Source organism: Mesoplodon mirus (genome assembly GCF_964341445.2).
Source record: "Mesoplodon mirus genome assembly, chromosome: X".
Classification (NCBI taxonomy): domain Eukaryota; kingdom Metazoa; phylum Chordata; class Mammalia; order Artiodactyla; family Ziphiidae; genus Mesoplodon; species Mesoplodon mirus.
Window position 1 is genome coordinate 102833391 of NC_138981.1, and position 18973 is coordinate 102852363.

Genomic DNA, 18973 nt, shown 5'->3' on the forward strand with positions numbered 1-18973 from the left:
TTTTCCTTCCCACCTGGCACGCAGGCTCACATTTACCTCTTTTTCTGCCTCTTTAAGTTCAGCTTCTTTCTCTTTGACTCTCTGGACGAACATCTGTCTCATCTCCTCTTCTTTTTTCTGGAGCTCCCCTAGGAACTCATTCCTTTTGGCCTCATACGTCTCCTGTAAACTGCGAACACGGTCAGGTTAATTCCCCTGCCTTTGGAATGGCTCCTGTTCACTGAAAACTGGCCCCAGTGATCCTCCCTGGGTTCTCCCACCCTCTCTTCCTCAATTCTGTGGGACATGCAAAAGCAGAAGCACAAAGCTGTGGGCACCTGGATTGGCACGTGACAGCAGGGTCACAGGGTGCTGCGGGGTTATGGGGCCACCCTGGTGAACCTGAGAGATAGTGACTTAGAACATCTGCTTCTATACCCTGATTTACAGATAAAGAAAGAGGCCCAGAGAAGTGAGGTGACTCGCTCAAGATCACACAGCTAGTTAGAGGCAGAGCTGAGACCGGAAGCTGGGTTTCATCTCATAATCTAGGTCCTTCCACCTGCACTATGCTGCCAGGTCCTGGCTCTGAAACTGATCCCATTGATGAATGATTTGAACGATTTCAACAAACACTTGATGAGACTCCACCATGTGCTGGACACAGAAATAAGTGATACTATGCTAGTCACTCAATATCTAGAGTCAACAGCCACTGTGCCTGCCAAGGAACTCACAGTCTAGTGGGAGATGCCTGGGTTAAGTCTCCCTGCCCCCGGCCTGGACTTAGTTTTAAAGAAATAGGAGTTAGCCTGGTGAAGAGGAAGAGGATGTGTGCTCCGAAGAGGGCAGCCTGTGGAAGGGCACATGTGGAGAAGGAATGGCACACCTGGCTGGAGTAGTGGGAGACGAGGCTCCTGAGTGTGGCAGAAGAGAGCAGGCATTGGATGCCACGTTAAGACTTAGATGTTTTAAGCAGGGCTGACTTGATCCATCTTGAAAATGGGAAAGACCACTCTGGGCATTGTGTGAAGGACGGACTTTCTAACAATCCAAGTAAGAAATGACAGGATCTTAACGTCAAGGGCTGGGAAGGAATGTGGGAATGGGAGACAAGCGAGGGAAGCAGAACTCCCAGGACTTGGGAGGAGTCAAAGATGATTCTGGTTTTTCGACTTGGGCAACCAGATGGATGGTGGTGCCATGTACTATGACACGGAACACTGGAGAAGGAGTACATTTAAGGAGATGAATTAAATCTGAGACAGCTTGAGTTTCAGGTACATCCTCTATGGGACAGCCAAGTGAAAATATCCAGTAAGCAGTGGGATCACTGGGTTTGGAGCTCAAAAGTAAGATGTTAGCTTGGGAGTAATCTATTTCTAGGTGGTAATTAGGGCTGTGAGAGTAGAAAGAACCAGCTGCAAAGGACACAGAGAGTGAAAGGAGCAGAGGCCATCAGAAAGAACAAGGAAAGGAGGAAGCTGAACAAAATGAACCTGCCAATGAGGCTCTGAAGGAGTAGTAGCGCGAGAGAGGACTGAAACCAGCCGGACCAGTGCTAGAAAAGCCAACGGCAGAGAGAATTTCGGAAAGGAGGCAGAGGGGACGAGTATCAAATGCTATGTTGAGATTAAAACAAGATGGGACTCAGAGGCCACAGTGGAACTGGCAGTGAGTATGTGACTGCTGGCCTTGGAGAGAGGCGTCTGCTTTCAGTGGTGCAGTGGAGGCAGAAGCCAGTAAATACAGAACAATTCTTTCTCCTTCCCATCAGAGCCGAACTCCTTGACAGGGCGGAGGCTGGTGACGAGGAGCAGGGTGAGGGAGAGTTTCTTTAGGATGAGAATGTCTGCCTGCAACATGGAAAGGAGCCAGCAGAGAAAACGTGCAGAGGGCAAAGACGTGGGAAACAGAGGTAGTCAGGATGGAGCCGACCTAGGAGGGGAGGGGACTAGACGACACCTCTTCCCCCGCAGGTGCAGATTAAAGCTGTCGGAAGGGAAGGAGGGAGAAAGCAAAGGCAACGCCCACCAGAGAGACCAGCATGTTTTCCTCTAACTCCAGGGGCTCCGGCAGCCCCTGTCCATGAAAGGGGTGTTCACTGGCCCCTCCAAAACCAGGCATCCCCAAAGGAATGGCTATGCCCTGCCCCCAGGTTGGCTTTCTGCTGTGAACAGGTACTGTGGGATCTCAGAGGCCATTTGAAGGCCATCTTACCCCACAAGCATCCCCCTTACTTGCTTATCGAGGCCTGACAGTTCCTGAAAGGGGACCTGAGTTCCAATAAAGGACACCACATGGTAATTTACAATGTGGGGCTTACGTCACACATCATGCGTCCAGATCAAACACTTAAAACATACAGCTCCCATCAGCATAGTTATTTGAAAGCATTTGAAGCAATGTTTTCAAAAACATTCCTCTTCTCTGAAAGCATCTTAGATTCTGATTTGAAATGTCAATGATTATTAACATCCTGTGGTCAAAACAAAACTTGCCCTTGAACACAAACACTAAGGACAGCGAATAAAGAGCCGGAAGTTCATCAACACTTGTGCGACGAGTGCTGCCTGGTCCCATCTGGTTTTGATAACGGGGAGGGGGCTAAGGAACAGACTGGCAACCCGACAGAGCAGAAAGAGCCTGATGTAGAAAGTAGGGCAGTGACCAGACACAAACTGCCACGTGGAGGAACAAGGCCTGGGCTCAGGGCTCGCAGCTGCCGTGTGAATGCTTGTGGCGGCAAGACAATCGGCCTTGCCCATCCCCTGGCCTCCTCCCTGCCCCCACCCTTATAAGCAGGACAGTAATGCTTACCAAGCCCGTCCTGCCACAGCTCCCCTGGCAGGTGTGCCGAGGCAGAGAAGGGACGGGCAAGTGGAAGTGGCGAGCGACTTAGCCCTGTGGCTCCAGGTCTGGGCACCCGTGTCTCACCTCCCCTGTGAATTCTCCAGGGCAAGGCTTCCCCACCGCCGCCCCCGCCCCCATCGTGTGCGCTGAGCTGAGCTGGGCCGGGCTGGTGGGAGAGGTACCTGAAGGGTTTGCTGTCGGGGTCGGTGTCCTTAAAGCCCATCTCCTCCAGCTTACAGCGGCGGTACAGCTCATAGTGCCGGCTGTGGGTCTGCTCCCGGAGGTCCTCCATGTTGATCCGGATCAGCATCTCCCGCAGCTTCACAAAGTCGCAGTGGGCTTCATTTTCAACTGCATAGCAGCGGTTGGGGTATTGGAAAGGAAGGTCACAAGAAGCGGAAATGGACAAAACGAGACAGGAAATGTCTAACAGTGACATCGCCTTTCAATCTGTGTATATAGAGCTCGCAATTTTGCCTCCTAATTGGCTTTTCTACTAAAAAGGCAAAGGAAAAGTTACAAGAATGACAGTCATGGAAAACTGCAATACCATAAAAATATCTAAGAAGACATTCATTAGCACCTCAACCCAAATTCACCCATCAGACATTCACAGAAACGTTCACTCTGCACCACTTTAGGACGATGGCAAATGCACATTCAACCATCCATCTGATAAATACTTGCAGAATTTCTGTTCCCAGGATTGTGTGAGGCACTGGAAATTCAAAAACATGGAGTCTTGCCCATAGGAGCTTCCAGTTTAGTGGAAGAACATAATACAATGCAAAAATTACCAACATGGAGGTATATAGCCAAGGTGCAACAAAAGCCCAGAAAAGCCCGGGGGCCTGAGAACTCCAGGGCAAGTGAAGGCTTCAACAAAGAGATGACAGACCCCCCTAAGATGACTCTTGAAGGCAGGCTAGGAATTAATCAGGCAGATAAGGGACTCATCCTTGCAAGATCTCAATGAGGTTAGGCAAGGTTACACAACTAGAAGTCGCAGGGTTAGGATTGCAATCCAGCTCCTCTAAAGGAGAGACAAAGGCTATGACCAGGTGCCAAAGTCCAAAGAATAAAGGGGAAGAACTAGGACATCAATAGATGACAGTGACAAGGAGGGATGTGGACCACAGGTGTGGCCCATCTGGATGGTAGAAGCTTCAAAGGAGGTGTTTTTAGAGGGTGGATAATGGCCTGATGGCAGCAATGATGACCAGGACAGAGCGGGCCCCACTTTCCAGCCTGAGTGAACAAGCCCCCTCCTCAAAAGAGTGTGGCAAAGGTCTGCGTTTGGGGCAGTGGCCAAGAAGGACAGAGGTGTGGACCCGATCCCAGCAAAGGGTCTTCGGGTCATGAGCAGTGCTCTGGCACGTGTCTCCGGGCATGGCTCCACCTTGCTGGAATGGGGAGATGTGGCCTGACCACGTTGGGACAGTAGCATCTGAGATGATGAACAGGCACAGTCACCCCAGATTCTGTGTCACGGATCTGGCAGAAGGTCGTGGGGACAGGGAAGGAGACGGGGATGACAGGGTGGGGCAGGGTTGCAGCAGATTGCATTGCGGTCATCAGAGCAATCTTTCCAAAGCCCAAATCAGCTCACATAACCCCTTTGCCTAAGACATATTGCGTCTGGGAGAAAGCCCCTCACTGTCATAGAACGTATCAGCGTAAGTCAGGCAACTCCTCAGGACAATCTCCTCTTCCATCCCTGGAGAGTGGCCCCTGATGGCCAGTCACAAGGAGTGACTCCAAGGCCCTGCAAGGCCCAGACAATGCATGGCTTCTCTCACTCAAACAGAACCACGAACTCCGACTTACAAGAAACACTTGGAAAAGCCCCTTTGTTGGTTGGGTGTGGGGTGGTCTGAATCGGAGTATGTCATTGGGACCACGTCTGCTAGCTTCTCCTCATTTCACCTCAGGTTCCTGTCTCTCAGACTCGAAAATTCACTCCCAGGGTGGGACTGTTGGTCCAGAAAGCATTTGCAAATGTTCTGGGAGGGGCATCCCCAGCCCCAAATGGTAGAGAAGACCAAAACCTAGCATGGTTCTGATGACCAGCATTGTCCTTACCCACGGAAAAGCCAGCTATCGCCGGAGGGTGTCTGGCGTGCCCCAGAGCCTGCCAGCCTTTGATGTGATGTGGACAACTTCCCACCAGTTTCTGGTTGTTTGCTCAGTGGCCGGAATGAGTTTACAGTAAACCAGCCACCCTCTCACACATGGTGCCCCTGCCGTCTGCCACCCAGCATATGGCTGGAGACTCGGAGGACCAGACACCTCGTACACCCATGGCAATGTCCTGGGCCTTATCCACTGAACTGACTAGTACCAAAGGTAACTTACTTAATATGTGTCAGGCAGACCACAAAAGGAAATTTCCTGAGCCCATAGGCAATATGTCTGTTTTTAATTTGCAAAATAATCATAATACAAAAGAGTGCTTGAAATGTACAATTTAAAGGTTTAAAAAAAAAAAAAAGAACACTGATGTATCCACGGCCCAGGTGAAACATTACCAGTGCCCTAGAAGTCCCTTTGAGTCCCTGATCTCATGCCTCTCCTTCCCTGCAACAGACTTAACCACTAGCCTGAGTTGGGGATTTATCCTTCCTTTGTTTTTCTTTATAGTTTTACCACTTATGCATGAATTCCTAAAGTTTAGTTTTATCTACTTTTGGAATCCATATAAGTGGAATCATACAGCCTGTCTTCTTCTATGATTTACTTAGCTCAACATTATGTTTCTGAGATGCATTGCTGTAGATTTAACTAAAGTCCATCCATTTTCGTTGCTGAATAATATTGCATTATTTGAACATTCCACAATTCTCCCAATCTATTTTTAATGGCTATCTATCTGGCTTGTTTCTAATTATTTGCTATTATGAACAATGCCGCTGTGGACATTGTTCTCTGTCTCCTGGTACACTCAGGCGAGTACACATGCTTTCTTACACACTCCTTCCTACCTTACTCCAAGTACATTTATTTTTGTTTTAAGAATGCTTTCTCCATTACAGACAAAGAGAGCCTGCTCACCGCAGAGAATCCAGGTATGGAGCCAGAGTTTGCCTGCTGGCAACACCTATGGATGTTTGAGGCCCAAGCTGAATGAGTAGAGACTGGGGACAAGTTAGGGACTGGTCACACAGGGGCTGAGGACAAGCAAAGAGACAGACAGAAGGGGATCCCTGAGCACAGCCCCTCTCCTGGAGATTCACTCACCCTGCACCGTGCCCCAGGGATACTGCCGTGCCTTCATCATCCTGTCCCCTATCTTCAGTTCTTCTGTGCTGCCAATGACAGCAAACGGCAGGTGGGCCTGGAACAGGAGGCAGACAAAAGCTCTGAACTCCGGGGAAAGGCACTGAGCGACCCCCAGTTCAGCTGCTGGTCATCGCCGGGGCCTCGGCGCTCCAGCTGCAGTGTCCCTCACTGTCGCCGTTATCAAGAGACCTTTCTTAAGCTCCCGAGCTGTGTAGGGAGAATAGGCCTAGTCCAAGCTTCTGCTGTTCAGAAATTCACAATCGAAGGTAACAAGGACATGGCCGAGTGAGCAGGGAACAACGACAGTAAATAAGCAGAATAATAAGCAGATACACAGATTAGCCAGCTAGTCAGCCTTCACAGTTGCCAAGGGGAAGAGCCTTTGGAGCGCAGGTGAGTGGGATGAAGGGGGCTGTGTGTGGAGAGAGACTAAAGGAGAACCAAGGGGCTGGGATCACTGCCCCCCCTTCCCGGAGCGTGACAGCACCGAGAATAGGCACAAACAGAGACCACACTGCTGACTGAGATGGACGCTCCTGGTTCTCATCCTTCCCTAGAGCAAGAGCTCGCATTGAACTCTTGAGCCTAGAAGTCAAGTCCCCAAGTATTTATCCACGTGCCCATCCCTGTGCGGGGTTCTGTGTCAGGGGCTGTAAGGGAAACCAAAGGAGTAGAAGACACACTCTCTCACCCTCGGGGAGCTTGCACTCTGGTTGGGGAAGACTGAACTACATACCCAAAATCACATAAGAGAGAATATGCCCAAGGGCTCAAGTGTATGGTCTGGTGCCCTGCACACAATAGGTGCTTAATAAATACTCCTTGAATGGCAGTGGCACGACCACAGGAATAGCAGAGGAAAGAAAAGTACAAATGCTTGCAGGGGAGGGGGGTAATGAGGTGCAAGGCCCGGAGAAGAGACAGCCACCTCCATCTGGTAGCGTGGGACCTGGGACACCGGCACTGCACCCCATTCCACAGGGAGCCGGCCAGGTTATAAGTCTGAGTCACCACCGGCCAAATGGAAGCACTGAATAAATACTGTTTACAAACCAGGTGATGCTGGGTGGAGTTTTAGCCAAAAGGGCTAAAACACAGAGAAGGAAAAAGTCCACTGGAACAAGCTTTCTTAGCGTGCTTGGAGAAACAGGCTTCGATCTCAGATATTCTGACCCACTTGCTCACTCATCCAGTCTACAAGTATTTACTGAGCTCCTACTATGTGCCAGGCATTAAGAAGAATACAACGCCAAAATAGCTCAGAGCCTGCCCCTGGCGAGTACACAGTGTGGTAGGGGAAAGATGCACCAAACAGTGATAATACAGTAAAGGTCCAGACTATGAACAGAGGCTTGAGGGCTGGAGGAACTCAGAGGAAGGAGAAGCTAATTCCGTGGGAAGTCAAAGCAGGCTCCACAGAGTAGGTAGTAGCAATCGTACTAACGGGATTGGGAGCTATGGACCTGATATTAGCAGCAGCTCTGTTTCCCACGTACCAGGTGCCCTACGTTGCATTATCTCATTGAATCTTTACAACACTTGGAGGTAAGTATTCTTATTATCCCCATTTTACAGAAGAGGAAACTGAAGTCCAGAAGGGCTAAATGACTTGCCAGCAGCCACACCGTAGTAAGAGGCAGAGCTAGGGGTGGAATCCAGGTCTCTCTGACTTCAAAGCCCACCCCTGCTGGTCTACCACTCCCTTTTTGGGGGTTCGAGCAGCAGATGAGGGGAGCACTCTAAACCCCGGGGGTGAACTGGCCATGCAAGGCCAGATTGTAAGAGGCAGTTGAAATCTGATCTCACAGCCAATCCTTCCTTTCCATTCTCCTCTAACTCTGCACCCCAAGAATGTTCTTCAGAGTGGAAGAACACAGGCGTTAGTCAGGAGCTCAGCCCCAGGACACCTACTAACCCCCCGAGGTGCTTGGCCATCCAGCTGAAGCAGCTCCCCCTTCACCCCCTCTCAGCGGCTCTCCAATGATCATCTCAGGTGTTCCCACACCCCTTCCCACTTCAGTGACTGTCCCTGAAGTGGAGACAGAGGACAGAGGGAAAGATGAGGTTATGGATATGGAAGGTGGGTGAGGGGTGGAGGTGGGAAATGTTTCATCAGTCCTAGTAGGGGACCGATCACGAGGGTCATTGGGCGTGCGACATATGGAGCATGGGGTGGGGGGCAATGATATCCTGAAAACTCTGCCTAAGTGCCAGAGCGTCTGTGACCTCTGCCAGCTGGCTTTGCAGGGGGGTCATCTGGACACAATTCATCCCCCCTCAGAGACCCAAGACACATCGGGAGCCTCAAATCCACCCCCCAAACACTCTCAAGGAAAAGGCCGCCCCTCCTGCAGACAGCCCAAAGCTTCAGTCACACGAAGGGGCAGCCGTGGCAGAGGGCGAGACCAAGGGAGGAGATGTTGCATCATTCTCACGCATCCTGGGCTCTCGGCTGAAAGTGATGGAGGAGGAGGCATGTGAAGTGGGAAGTACTTCTCTGGGCTTAAGAGCAAAAAAAGAAAACAAAATCCAAGAAGAGAATAAAGGCATTTAAAAAAAAAAGTCAGTATTCCCTTGGGACTGTTATTTTTATCTCCAGAAGACATTGTTAATTAGAATGCCAGGGTCACTTGCTTTCCCTCCTGCTGCTGTCATTTTATCTCTCCCCGCACTAAAATGCCACGGCAGCTTCAGAGGGCTCCCGAGGCCTCCCACACACACTCCTTTGCAACTGGCATCAAAGTCTGTTCTGATAAGTATATGCAAGGATATCATTTCCGAGTGCTCCCAGGCAGATTTCATTTGATTCTACAACAGGCTTACAGGGCGGTTAGTATAAACCCCATTCGTGATTTGGAAAACTGGTGTACAGAAGAGTTAACCGAGTTGCCCAGGTCCCTAAGTCCCGTGCCCAGATCTTCCCAGGGAGCAGTGAGGACACTGCGCTGTAGCTGCCAGCCTCTCCCAACCACCCAGGGCTGGAAGTCAGCTCAGCTTTAACCATGAAGGACAGGAAATCATGGGGCCAGCTCTGGCCCTCTTTCTGCTGCTCTTGAGACACTGATGGCTCTGAAAACCAGAATAGAGTCGAGCAGAGCAGGGAGAAGGTAAACCCTCCAACCAACCCCACCTCCAGGGCTGATACTTTGTACGTGTGGGCCCAGGGAGGAGAGGGTAGATGCAAGACGGCGCAGCTGCTGAGACCTGGACAGGTTCCTAAGGGGACTCCGTGTTACCCTCTCTCGCCCAAGAGACCTCGGATGCCCCAGTCTCAGAAAACTCCACCAGGAGATAGTCCCAAGCCTCCTCCAGGGAGTCTGTTCCCAGACTCACTACCTTTGCAGCCTCATATGTACCTTAAATTCCTCTCGGTACATTTTAAAGTGTTTGATGACCCATCTGGCATGATTACTGTGTTCTGGTTCCACGACACCCACTCTACTAGGGACGGGCACGTTAGATGACCATCCCCCTAAGCCTCGTGAAATAGAGTGTCAGGACCACCGTTTCTCTCTCATCTGATAATATCCCGAATGGGTGTGGTTTCCTCCCAGGGGGACAGTATTTCCCAGTCGTGCTGCTGGTTATGCTGGCCTCCATTCTAGGCTCCTACCAGTGACCGAGAATTGTGTGATTCTCTCAAGTCAACCCTTGGTGGTGATTCCCACAAAAGTATGTGCCAACACTGGAAACGGCACTGCTGCCTCAGGAGGAGGCAGGCTTGTGCCTAGGGGTCTCTATGACCCTCCCGGTCACCCATGCGCTCTCACTGGGCCCAAATGCCTTTGAGGGGGCCAAACCCAAGACCTCACAGGCAGTCAACTGACTGAGCCGAGTCGAGTAACTGGGCGTAGTCCCTGGTCCCTGGCCATGGTCTGAAGCATTCAAAGAACACCATTCGATTTGAACCACATAGCAATTGTAAGCATTCAAGTCTACAACCTTGAGAGCTCCCAGAGCATAGGTGGAAAGGAGCACGCAACAAGACCTCTCCCTCCCTTCTCTTTCCCCTCAAGCTGAAATAAGGGTATTCAGAGCCACCCAGAAGCCCAGGGGGAGGCTAGACCTCACGACTCTCATTTCCTGCCATGAAAATCCCTAGTGGGGAGCTGCAGGATGACTGGCAGCTCTTCTACACTTGGGCAAGAGGCTTCTTCCCCTCTTCCAATCCGGTTCCCATGACAATTGGCTGGGGTGGCCGAGGCTGTGAGGCTGGAGTCAAATTCAGAATTGAAAGGCCAGCAGCCATGCCTCCTACCAGCCGAGTCTGGCTCTCTGATGATGCAGCTTCATATGCATGGCTTGTCCAAAGAGCCGGTTTGACACAGTTGCTCCAGTGGCAGGCAGGCTCAGCAATCCCGTGTATATATTTTATAGCAGCAACTCCCCACCCTTTCCCCATCACAACACATGTAACACACAGCGTTCACATGCACGCCCCCTTCCATGCACATGCACAGTTCAGGCACGCTAGCTGTCAGCCACCCGTCTTTCCCACTCAAAAAAGCCTGGGGGAACGCAAGGGAATGAGTGCCGAGTGATGCTGTTATAGGGATAACCCGGAATCCACTCAAATTTAGTTTTTCAAAGTGAAACACTGGACTAATGCAAGAAAGGACCCAGAACCCCTTCACAGCCAAAACAGCATGGTTAAGGACTGCTGCTTTGTAGCACGGGAAGTTTCTGACCTTGAGGCCAAGGCTGCCCAAGCTTCAAGCAAGGGCCCAGAGCTAAGTCGAGAGCAGAGCCCAACGTGATTGCCACTCCTGACCCACAATGCAGCCAGAGGTCATTTTGTGTGATGCCCTGAGATTGCTGAGGACTCTTCGCCCCTATCTATCCTCAGCAAAGCAAACCACAAGCCTGAAAGCTGCCTAATGACTTATGGAATCCACGTTCAGAAGGTATCTATGGGGCCTGATGTTCTGAGGTGACTAGGCACTTCCAGACATCAGTGCCTGATGACGCTTCTCTCTAGGCTCCAATTTTCTTGCAGACTAGGCACCCTTTCAGGTTTTCTCATCATGACAGAAGCTAGTTTCCATCAAAACGCCCTGACTGCTGGAGAGGATAAGCACTAATCTTTTTTTTTTAGTTTTTTAATGCTCATGACCAGTCAGAGAGGCTACAACTCCACCTCCCACAATCCACACAGCTCTACCCTTGGGCCAGCTTTCTGTCAAAGATGATGAGGGACCTCTCATCACAAACATATCTCGGGTGTATTGATGGGCAGGAAGTCAGGCGAGACAGTGACTTGCTGCCCCGCTATGCTAATTTGTTGGCCGATTCATAGGAGGTGGCAGCTGATGCTCTAATGATAACTTAGGGGGTGGCGGCAGCAGGAAAGTTTTCTAAAAATGGCTTTTATTACAAGGCTTTCCTGAGTCTGGCTATACCCAGGCATTATGTCATTAGGAAAAACTGATGCCTCTCAACAGAGAAAAAGAAATCTGTTCCCAAAGCAGAGGCTTTCTGCAAGCTATTATCTGTCTCCTTGAAATCACAACATTGAAGATTTCACAGCAACAGCATCAACACATTGTAAAGAAGGGGGAGTGGGGGAGTGAGAGGAAAGATGGCAAGTGGTTGGTTGTGTTTTTTTTTCTTCAATTCATTCACACTTAATAAAGAAAGAATAACCCTGAAATTTAAAAATAACATTTCTCTAGTCACCAGAAAAATTGGAGGCTACATGTCCCAGGGGCAAAGGGCTTGATTATTTGAGTACAGATTAGCCTCGAGTCTCCGAAGCCAGCCAACTTTTTCAGCCTTGCCTTCTTTCGCCGCATCAATTGGTCAGAGACAAAGACCGTTTGCCTTTCCGGCAGTCCCATGGGGGCTGCCTGGCCTAGACCAGTGTGGCATCAGAGAGGAGGGTGGAAGGAGAGGTCTGAATCCCCTGGAGTCAGTCTTTCCCTCCCTCAGTCTCTGGCTATTAATCTCTGCATCTCTGAGGAGAGAGGAGCTGTTTGCTTCTGGATTCTTTCTCACAAATACCTGAGACTCGGATAATGAAAGCTGACTACGCTAAGATGGATGGTGATGTTTGACTGCTATTTGGTAAAATAATAATAATAATTAAGAGCAAATGGCCAGAAAGTTGAAGCCCTGTGCTCCCACTCACGTTCATGGTTCCGTTGATCTCTGCCACCAACTCATCTTCTGTAGGGAACTGGTAGATCTGGACTCCATTGCTGACAAGCTCGCTGGTGATTTTGATTTTGAACTTTGTTAGCTCACTCTTAGAAATGGAATCTGATTTGGCAATGATGGGGATGATGTTTACCTGGGGAAGGGGGGAGCAAAGCGGCATTATTGTTGGTAATCTGCAGCTGACCTAGGACTTCTACCAGCTGCCGGAGGGAGGAGCTCAACGCAATAGTCCAGGACTGGCCACCTCCATGGCCAAACAGCAATATAATATACAACAATGAGTGCTTACTGTTTGCTGGGCACTGAACTAAGTGCTTTACAAGGATTAACACAATTAACCCTGATAAAAAACCCTCCCGGGAGGTATTAGTACCACAATGAGAAACTGAGGCACAGAGAGGCTAAGTAGCTTGTCCAAGGCCACAGAGCAGGTAAGTAACAGAACTGGGATCCAGATCCAAGTTTAGCCTTATTCCTAAGTCCACAGTCTTATCCTGCCAGCTCAGATCCAAATTGATGAGCTATGTGATATCTTAATATCAAGGTCACTGCTTGGGTGATTTGAAGCAGAAAGACGACAGTTGGGAATCGACAGTGGACAAGGGGAGAGGTGGCAACTTCTTGCTAACAGTAAACTGTCCCAACCCATCGGTGCAGGCTAGCCCCAGCCAGTATGAAAGGAACCCACATGCGAAGGGAAGAAGGGCAGGGCTCTGTGAAGATGCACACCTGGCCCTCTTTCTGGCAGCAAACACTGATGAACCAACCCACTTACGTGAAGACGACCCTGTGTTACCAATTTGATCTGAGACTTAGCCAAAAAGAGTTATACTGCCGGAATCTCATGATTAATTTCTGCATAAAGAAAGCAGGTACAGGGGCTTCCCTGGTGGCACAGTGGTTGAGAGTCCGCCTGCCGATGCAGGGGACGTGGGTTCGTGCCCCGGTCTGGGAAGATCCCACATGCCGTGGAGCGGCTGGGCCCATGAGCCATGGCCGCTGAGCCTGCGCATATGGAGCCTGTGCTCCGCAACGGGAGAGGCCACAACAGTGAGAGGCCTGCGTACCGCAAAAAAAAAAAAAAAAAAGAAAGAAAGCAGGTACAAATGCCCAATTTTGGACAGCAGGAGAAAGGACTAATGCTACCCCAAAGTTCAATCCACCTGAACCTCAATCCTTGAAATACCTCCAAGAAGTGACAAGGCTTTTACTGCCGGAGGGTAAAGAAACTTACATGCCTGAGTGAGACACAGCACAGCTAAGCTCAAGTTCACACAGAAAGCACAGTTGGTCCTGCCAGCAGACTCCAATGGGCTGGCATGGATGGTACTTGGGCCCTGAAAAGAGCTCTAGACTTAAGACAAATCCCACCTCCTTTGCTCTTTGCCTCAGGAGCGCCTCTCAAGGCTGACACTGCAGCTTCAGGTGCTGGTCAAAGAAAAGAATGGACCTTGGAGGCACCTCCCTTAAAGGCTTGGGGCATGGGGACCAAAGCCCTTGGCAAGGTGGCAACACTTTTCACCACGTCCCCCATTGGCACGCTGTAAACACAGGCCTACCTAACTCAGCTCCTCCGCCAGGCCGCCAGCCACATCACTCTGCTGCCCTCTTCAAGACATGTGGGATGTGGCGACATTTCCCAAGCGGCCCGTTACTCATGGGCATTGAACTCACTGCCGTGAAAAATGAAAAACTGCTCCTATTTTGATGCTAGCTGAAACTCCGTCTTTTTGTGTTTTTTTTTGCGGTACGCGGGCCTCTCACTGTTGTGGCCTCTTCCGTTGCGGAGCACAGGCTCCGGACGCACAGGCTCAGCGGCCATGGCTCACGGGCCCAGCCGCTCCGCGGCATGTGGGATCTTCGCGGACCGGGGCACGAACCCGTGTCCCCTGCATCGGCAGGCGGACTCTCAACCACTGCGCCACCAGGGAAGCCCTGAAACTCTGTTTTTGTAGTGAATGGGCTACTAAACAACTGCATATAAAGTAGATTTTAAAAAAAAATAAATTCCCTGGAGTCAGAGAGAGCTCGGTCTGAATCCCAGACCCATTACAAGTTGTCTGACCTGGAGCAAGCTACTTGACTGTGCCTCAGTTTCCTCCTGTGTAAAATGGGGATAATAATAGTACCCACCACGCTGGATTATTGGAAGGATTAAATAAAACAATGCCTATAAAGTACTCATCACAGTGCCAGACCCATATGAAATGTTAGGGGAGGAAACGTACTAGTAATTAGGTTTTTTAAAGAATCCTGTGGTCGACTCTTTTGCACAGCCACTAATCCTTTAACACGAAGAATCACTGTCTGATTTATATCGGATGTGGGACTTGCATTTTTCAGTTTATCTTAAAGCAGGATGTGCCTGATTCCTACAGCCATCTTCCTTGGGTATGGAGGCAATACAACCTGGTGCCACAGATCTGAGTTCAAATCTATGCTCTGCCAGGAGCTGGCTATATGACAATGGGCATGTCACTTAACCTCGTAGAGCCTCTGTTTTCTCTTCTATAAAATGGAAGGTAATGATAGCGTTTGCCTTACCGAGTTGTTGTGAGGATTCAATGAGATACTCCATGAGGTACTTTTACAGTGGTGATATATAATAAGGGTTTAAAAAATGTTAGCTGTTATGATAAAATTATTATTGATAATAAGAATAGTAACTTTTGAAGTCAAGTTTGCATGTTTGATTCTAGTAAAGGTTAGTTAACATCAGGACAAAGGAAAAACACCTTTGCATCGCCAAAGCCTAAGGCCCTAGACCCAGACAACCGTCTTGCTTGCATCCACCTTTATTCCCAAGAGGGATCAGGGCAGAAAGACAGCTCAGGGAAGACTCATGCCCAGTGCTGGGAAAACATCACAAAGCATACAACTCAGGTGCTGGGTCAATTAACACCATCTTTATGGAGGGACAGGGGATGAAGGGGAGGATGAGGATGCCACGAAACCTCTCCTGAGCTCTGGCATCTGCATTGCAGAAGAGACCAGCAGGAGGGAGCCCAGCTTGCCCTGCCTCCTGCCTGCCCTCGTCCCTGCCTCCCAGGCCTCGGTACCTTACTGTCCAGCTTCTTCATCGTCACTAGGTCCAGAGACTTCAAGGAATGACCCGTGGGGGCGATGAAGTACAAGCAGGCATGGATGCGGGAATCATGGTAGGTGTGCAGTACCCTGAGAATCTTCAGCTCCTCCTGCAGGTAGGACTCAAATTGGGCATCGATGAATTCCACAATGGGCTTGTAGCTAAAGGAGAGAGTAGGGAAATGCAGAGACCACTTCAAAAACCTGGATTTTGATAGGCTTCCAAACTCTTTTAGAAGTTGAAAATGTCCTTGGTAATGTGGCTCTCCCCATCCAGCTGGATTTCTCCACCTCCTCTCAGTGGACCTCCAAGTCCGTCAGACTAGCCACCTCTTTGGTCCCACATGAGCCAACCATATGCACATCAGTGCGCTTTCTCTCTAGAATGTGCATTTCTCTCTTCTCATCCCAATCCTACCCTCCCAGGCCTCAGGGCTCGGATGAATGCCCATCTCCTCCACAATTCCCCAGTTATGCCAGAAATCCCTTCTGTGACCCAGGAGTGTAAAAAAGAATTATGCTATTGAATCGCTTACTGTTGCTTCACAAGGATTTGTGTTCCCTCAAATAGACTGTGTCCTTGTGAAGGGTAGGGACAGTGAAGGGCCCTTCTCTGCCCCCACGGGGCCCCGATGTGGTGTGGAGCCCACTGGCAGTGTCTGTGGATGGGCTGACTGCGCGCCAGGCTGGGCTCATGTCTCCGCTTCCTGTGTCTCCCCCGCCGTGCCTAATACTCAAACTGGTACCCAGTTGTGGTCAGGACCTCTCCTTGACCCACTGCTGGGGAATCTTCCAGAACACAGTGGGTTCTACTCAATCTTCCTGGGTTCGAGGCGCTCCCCACTTGGCTCCCCTAAGGTCCAGATATTTTTCCAGTTCTCATTTCCTCTAAGGTTGTGACTTTAAAATCTACGTATTCGGACAAAATTTGGTAAAGATAGTCCCGCCTGCACAACCTTAACACATGTGCGCACACACACACACACACACACACACACACACACACACACTGCACGCCCCAGCCCCCAGCTCACTGAGTCTCCAGGCACGGCGCTCCCATGTGGCTCCAAGTCTTGCCAGGAGTCTCCTCTCTGTCCTGGGAAGCTTCTCTGTTCTCTCCCAGGCTATTCCTGTCACCCCCGCAGCCTCTTCCTGCTCTAGCTAGGTCATCTTAGCTTCCGCCCTGCCTCTGTTCTCATCTCCCTGTCTGTCCGATGCCCCTCCCTCCAGGGCTTCTCCCTTCAAGCTGGAAGAGGTTTAGCATCCGGCCCGGGACAGGGAGTCTGCAGAGACCACTGCGGGACGGGAACACGATTGAAGGAGAAGCAGCAGCTCCCACCCTGAGCCTTTTTGAAAGATCCCCCTAGTAGAGAAGGCAAAAGAGTTTTTTTAAAAAGAATCACAGAATTCTAGATTCTGAGAGCTACATACAGAGACAGCCAGATGCTGGGTACCTCTGGAGCCCCAGAGAAAAATCTAAAAATATAGTCCTTTCTTTTTCCTTTAACCCCTATGAGCCAAACATTGTTCTGAAGGGTAAGAGCATCAAAGAATCTGTTGGTTGCAGAGATCCTTAGAAGGTTCCTGAAGAATTAGGAGTGGGGGCAGGGGGATACATCCCTTAGGTTTATCCAACTAATTTTCAGGTGACAGGCTCACTTGAGTGATCTAATTATGGCACTGCTACATTTTTTCCCTCCATTACATAATTTTTTTACTTCATTTTTTTTGCTCTACAAAAGGGATCAAAGGAGGAAAGAAAACAATGCATTTTTAGCTTTTTTTCCCCTGAATCTCTAGTGATGCCCTGAGTCTATCTTTCTGCTAATGCCTCTGGCTCTTAGGGTCTCTGAAGAGATGCATCATCAGAGCAGCCAAAGCAGCCAGTCAACCAACAGTATTTGGTTTAGACTAATCCTAAATGGATGACTCATCTTTGTCTTATTCATTTTTCCCCTTCTTCCTGCATTTTCTTTTGTTTCTGCTCCGTTTTATTGAGATATAAGTGACATACAGCACTGTATAAGTTTAAGCTGTACAGCATAATGATTTACATCATGACGTGATTATCACAATAACTTTAGTGAACATCCATCATCTCATATAGGTACAAAATTAAAGAAATACAGGGCTTCCCTGGTGGCGCAGTGGTTGAGAGTCCGCCTGCCGACGCAGGGGACACGGGTTCGTGCCCTGGTCCGGGAAGATCCCACATGCCGTGGAGCAGCTGGGCCCGTGAGCCATGGCCGCTGAGCCTGTGCTTCTGGAGCCTGTGCTCCGCAACAGGAGAGGCCACAACAGTGAGAGGCCTGCGTACAGCAAAAAAAAAAAAAAAAAAAAAAAAAAAAACCCCAAAAACAAAACAAAAAAGAAATAAAAAAAAATTTTCCTCAGGATTAAGTCTCTTAACTTTCATATATAACATACAGCCCTATTAATTATATTTATTATGTTGTACATTACATCCCTCGTATTTATCTTATAACTAGAGTCTTTTTTAAATTTATTTTTTGGCTGTGTTGGGTCTTCGTTGCTGCGCGCGGGCTTTTCTCTAGTTGTGGTGAGTGGAGGCTACTCTTCGTTGCAGTACGTGGGCTTCTCATTGCGGTGACTTCTCTTGTTGTGGGACATGGGCTCTAGGCACGCGGGCTTCAGTAGTTGTGGTGCAGGGGCTCAGTTGCTCCGCAGCGTGTGGGATCTTCCCGGACCAGGGATCAAACCTGTGTCCCCTGCACTGGCAGGCGAATTCTTAACCACTGCGCCACCAGGGAAGTCCCACAACTAGAGTATTATTCATCTTTATATTCTCAGTGTCCGGCATGGTATCTGGAATATAGTAAGGGTCCCAGCCCTGCTCCCAATGGCTCATCTTCCCTCGGTGGCCGTCTCCCCCATCCCACTCCGTCATGCTCACTGGACTCCAGCCCATGGTAAACAAAAATCCCTTACTCCTATAGGCAACCTCCTCGCAAAATGCTCCCTTCCTCTAAATGACACCTGACTCCCCTTCAGAGACGCTGCTTCCCTCATATCCTTCTCAACTGGAAATTTCTACACCCCTCACACCCAAAGGCAGCTTTTTTCCAGCCCATTTTCCCTGGCTTGCTATGATCTCTTCCATCTCCTACAAAACCCAGCTCCAATATACTCTACCCCTCCTCCTCACTACCGTTTATCTTTTACTTTCCAGGGTAGGAATTCTTAACCGGGGTCCACAGACCTCCAAGGGGTCCGTCTATGCATAGAATTCATAGGATCCATGAACTTGGATAGGAAATAAATCACATCTTTTTCACTAAGCTCTAACTAAAGTTTAGAGTTTCTTCAGGTACAAAAGTAGGTAACAATCTGCAGTCACTTCAGCAGTGCCTGTGATTTCATAACCAATAGAAATCACCAATATTTTTTGTTTCCTATTACAGTTATTGCAAATATCTCAAAATAGTATTTATAATCATCACAACTCCTAAAGTATAATAGTTATTAGACATGCATATAGATATTGTTATTTCAGGGATTAAAAGAGAAGCACACAGATTACTATATCACAATTTTAAAATATTTTGGTAACTACTTTTTGATATAATTGATGTATTTTAGGCATGTAAAAATGTTACTCTGA

At 49.3% G+C, this 18973-nt stretch overlaps 1 protein-coding gene across 8 annotated transcripts in view; it reads right to left on the reverse strand.

The window, feature by feature from the left end:
* Window positions 1–18973, reverse strand: part of SEPTIN6 (septin 6) — a 72544-nt gene that overhangs the window by 12799 nt on the left and 40772 nt on the right. For all 8 annotated transcript variants that reach the window (XM_082610848.1, XM_082610846.1, XM_082610844.1 and 5 more), the window contains 5 exons: window positions 15327–15513; window positions 12239–12400; window positions 6070–6166; window positions 3015–3183; window positions 37–169 (listed from right to left, as the gene is read on the reverse strand). In XM_082610848.1, coding sequence (XP_082466974.1) covers window positions 37–169; window positions 3015–3183; window positions 6070–6166; window positions 12239–12400; window positions 15327–15513 — 748 coding nt within the window. The remainder of the gene's footprint in view (window positions 1–36; window positions 170–3014; window positions 3184–6069; window positions 6167–12238; window positions 12401–15326; window positions 15514–18973) is intronic.